Source organism: Priapulus caudatus, unplaced genomic scaffold, assembly GCF_000485595.1.
Source record: "Priapulus caudatus unplaced genomic scaffold, Priapulus_caudatus-5.0.1 Scaffold271, whole genome shotgun sequence".
Taxonomy (NCBI): domain Eukaryota; kingdom Metazoa; phylum Priapulida; class Priapulimorpha; order Priapulimorphida; family Priapulidae; genus Priapulus; species Priapulus caudatus.
In genome coordinates this window covers 18,568-21,687 of record NW_014577332.1, presented here as the reverse complement: position 1 = coordinate 21,687, position 3,120 = coordinate 18,568, and the positions used below count along the sequence as shown (strand labels likewise).

Genomic DNA, 3,120 nt, shown 5'->3' with positions numbered 1-3,120 from the left:
ACATGACCTAGGTCATGTCAGGGTCAGAGTAAAACTCTCTTGTGTTCTGCTAAGCAGCTAGGGGCCTATAATGTCTGGTACCTTATTCATGAAATAATTATTTATTAATTAAGATCTAGTCAATTTTTTACTGTTGTACAATGTTTGATACTTCTGATTTGTCTCCGTCCAATTTCTTGTTCAGCCTTGATCGAGTTATTCTCCCTATGTATGTATTTCATAAATAAAAGTGTTTGTTTTAATAAACAATTTGTTTTGATTCATCTATTTTCAAGTAGGTTGTGACTTCACTGGTGATAGTTGGCTAAATCTCAATCCTATGCAACAACACTGATCTATGCCCAATTATTTTTACGAGCAAAGAGGAGTGTTGTCCCAAAAGTATTGAGGTGCTCAGGATGGATAGATGATTGGATGCATCTGCAGGATGGCTTGAACTGAAAATAAAAAAATAAAAGTAAGAGTAATGCTGTTATTTGGGTTTTCCTTACATGTACCTTATTAGATGACATTATCATCTACATTACATATTATTATTTTTATTCATTATTATTATTATTATTATTATTATTATTATTATTATTATCATTATTAGTACATTATTATTACATGTCATGAGGGTTTTGTTAAGTATTAATAATGAGTGTGACCATTTGTGCCTACCTAATGTCAAGAATCACCACCGACACAGTCGGTCCATAAAAGTCCATCCAAGGTGTTGGTAATATTGTCTTTCGACTCGAATGGCTATGGTTGCTTCCTTACTACAAATTTGTAGAAATCTTCTAAACAGGGTTGATATTAACCTTGAAGTCACCATGATCATGAGATGGAAAAGGTCAAAAATCACCACCGTAACAGTCAAAAATCACCACCGTAACGACCAGAGTCAAAATGTCAAAATCACCACCGACACGTAACTGTCCCAGAAGTATGCATTGAGCTCATTTATGCTGCATTTTTTGTCTACATAACTAGAGGAAAACTAGATGAATGCATAGTCATGTCAATTCCAATAGTCCAAGTGTAGGCGTCTGTGCTTTGAGAAAACAATTGTATCGGCTAGTCAAAATCACCACCGCAACGCACAACAAATTATGACTTTTTCATGAATTAGTCTGGACAGTTGAACCCTAACATGTTTTTCCTAGTTTATCATGTTGGGAACTTGACAATCAGCAAATCCAATTTCTTATAATATGTCACAAGATTACATAATGTGCAATATGTGATGACAAAAATCACAACCGCAACAATGTTGCTTGGGTGTAGTCATTAGACAATTTCCGAGTTTATGTGCGAAATGTTATGTCAGGCTTATGTTTTCCTGAAAATTTAGGTATTTTTCTTCAAAAGTAACAGGTTTACACACAAAAATTTCGACTTTTTAAATTTTTATTCCATGTCACACTTTTTGACACTGCACTGTGGACAGACCCATATGCACTATTGATATTGGACACATTTTAAACACAGCAGCTCTCCCATAACCTCCGGCGTGTCTGCCCTTTTCCCCTCTTGTTGGCAATTTTCTGGAACTGTCATCGCAGAGGGGTACACACAATGGTTCATTGCAGGACACCCCACTAGCGCCATCTCTCGTGAGATAAAACTATAAACGGTATAAACTGTAACATCTAGCTTACCACCTTTTAAGATTGCGGTTGCACACTTTTCCAAGCCGAACTCCATTTTGATGTCATCACTGAATGCTTTGACTGTTACCAAGGCCTGCTCCAGCTCATATTCGTTCTTGGTGAACAGTTTAAGGTCATCCATGTAGAGCAGGTGGCTGATGGTGTTGTGTTTATTGACTGTAAATCCCAGACCCTGTCTATTCAGCATGTTGGTAAGCGGTGTTAGTGCTAAGCAGAATAGCAGGGGAGAGAGCGAGTCGCCCTGGAAGATTCCTCTCTTGATTGAGATATCTTCTGTCCTGAGGCAGCCTCCTTGAGTGAAGAGGAGCATTTCAGTCTTCCATTTCTTCATTGTAGCTTCCATGAACTGAATGATGGTTGGTGACACACGGTACATGGTTCATGGCTGCGAGAATCCAGGAATGTGGGACACTGTCGAAGGCTTTCTTATAATCAATCCACGCCATTCCTAGGTTCCTCTTGAGCTTTTTTGCCACGCTCACAATCATGTTACCGATGAGAAGTTGGTCTTTGCACCCTCTAGACGCTCTTCTACAGCCTTTTCTGCTCATCTGTGAGGATGCTGCTCTTCTGTAAGTGATTGTAGAGGCGGTTGGTGATGGAAGCAGTGAGAATCTTGTAGGTGGTAGGCAGGCAAGTGATTGGTTGATAGTTCTTTGGTTCTTTTGTATCCTTGCCTTTTGAAAGAAGGAAAGTGATTCCTGATGTCAACCACTTTGGGCTATTGCTTGGATCCTTGATGGTGTCATTCAAGGCCCTGGTTAGTTGTTTATGGAATGCACTTAAATGCTTAATCCAGAAGTTGTGCAGCTTGTCTGGGCCATGAGACTTCCAGTTGTGGGTCCGCTTGATGGCCTGCTGTACCTCACACATTGTAATGTCAGTCCATACATCCATTGCTACATTCTGGAATGCTTCCTCCTCTTGTTTGATCCAAGTGGCTTTGGTATTGTAGTCTGTGCCAACTTCCAGTATTCCACGCCAGAATTTGATCGAGTTGGTCTTGAGAGGGAGGTTCCTTGATGGTGCTTTGCTGCTCATTGAGATGCCGGTAGAATTTTTTGGCATCTTCATGGAAGAGCTTATTCTGATAGTAGTGCTCACTCTGCTTAGTAAACCATCTCAACCTCTGAGTGTAACGCATGTTTAACACGTCACTGTTTTAAGTTAATGAAGTAGAATGTATGTGAAGCCAAAACACATAGATAAGAATAGACGTCAGATGTTTACCATGACTAGAACGCTTTTATTTGGTGAAGTTTACAATGCCTCGGTCGTGCCTGCTAGTAGCCCGGTTGCTGAGCGGAGTTCTCCCTTCTATCTCCTACTCCTCGTCTGACCCTTACGTTCGGACGAGGAGCAGCAGTCGGGAGTTTCTCCTCCCCTCCTCGTCTGACACTTACGCTCAGACGAGGAGCCGTCTAATCTCCTCGATTCCGCCCGCGCTCCGGCTTTTATACTC

General features: G+C 40.7%; 1 protein-coding gene across 1 annotated transcript in view; it reads right to left on the bottom strand.

Annotated features, from left to right (window-relative positions):
* The window catches only part of LOC106808371, a 37,053-nt gene that overhangs the window by 20,727 nt on the left and 13,206 nt on the right, over window positions 1-3,120 (bottom strand). The window contains exon 8 of the mRNA XM_014811071.1: window positions 2,625-2,785. Within this exon, the coding sequence (XP_014666557.1) occupies window positions 2,625-2,785 (161 nt within the window). The remainder of the gene's footprint in view (window positions 1-2,624; window positions 2,786-3,120) is intronic.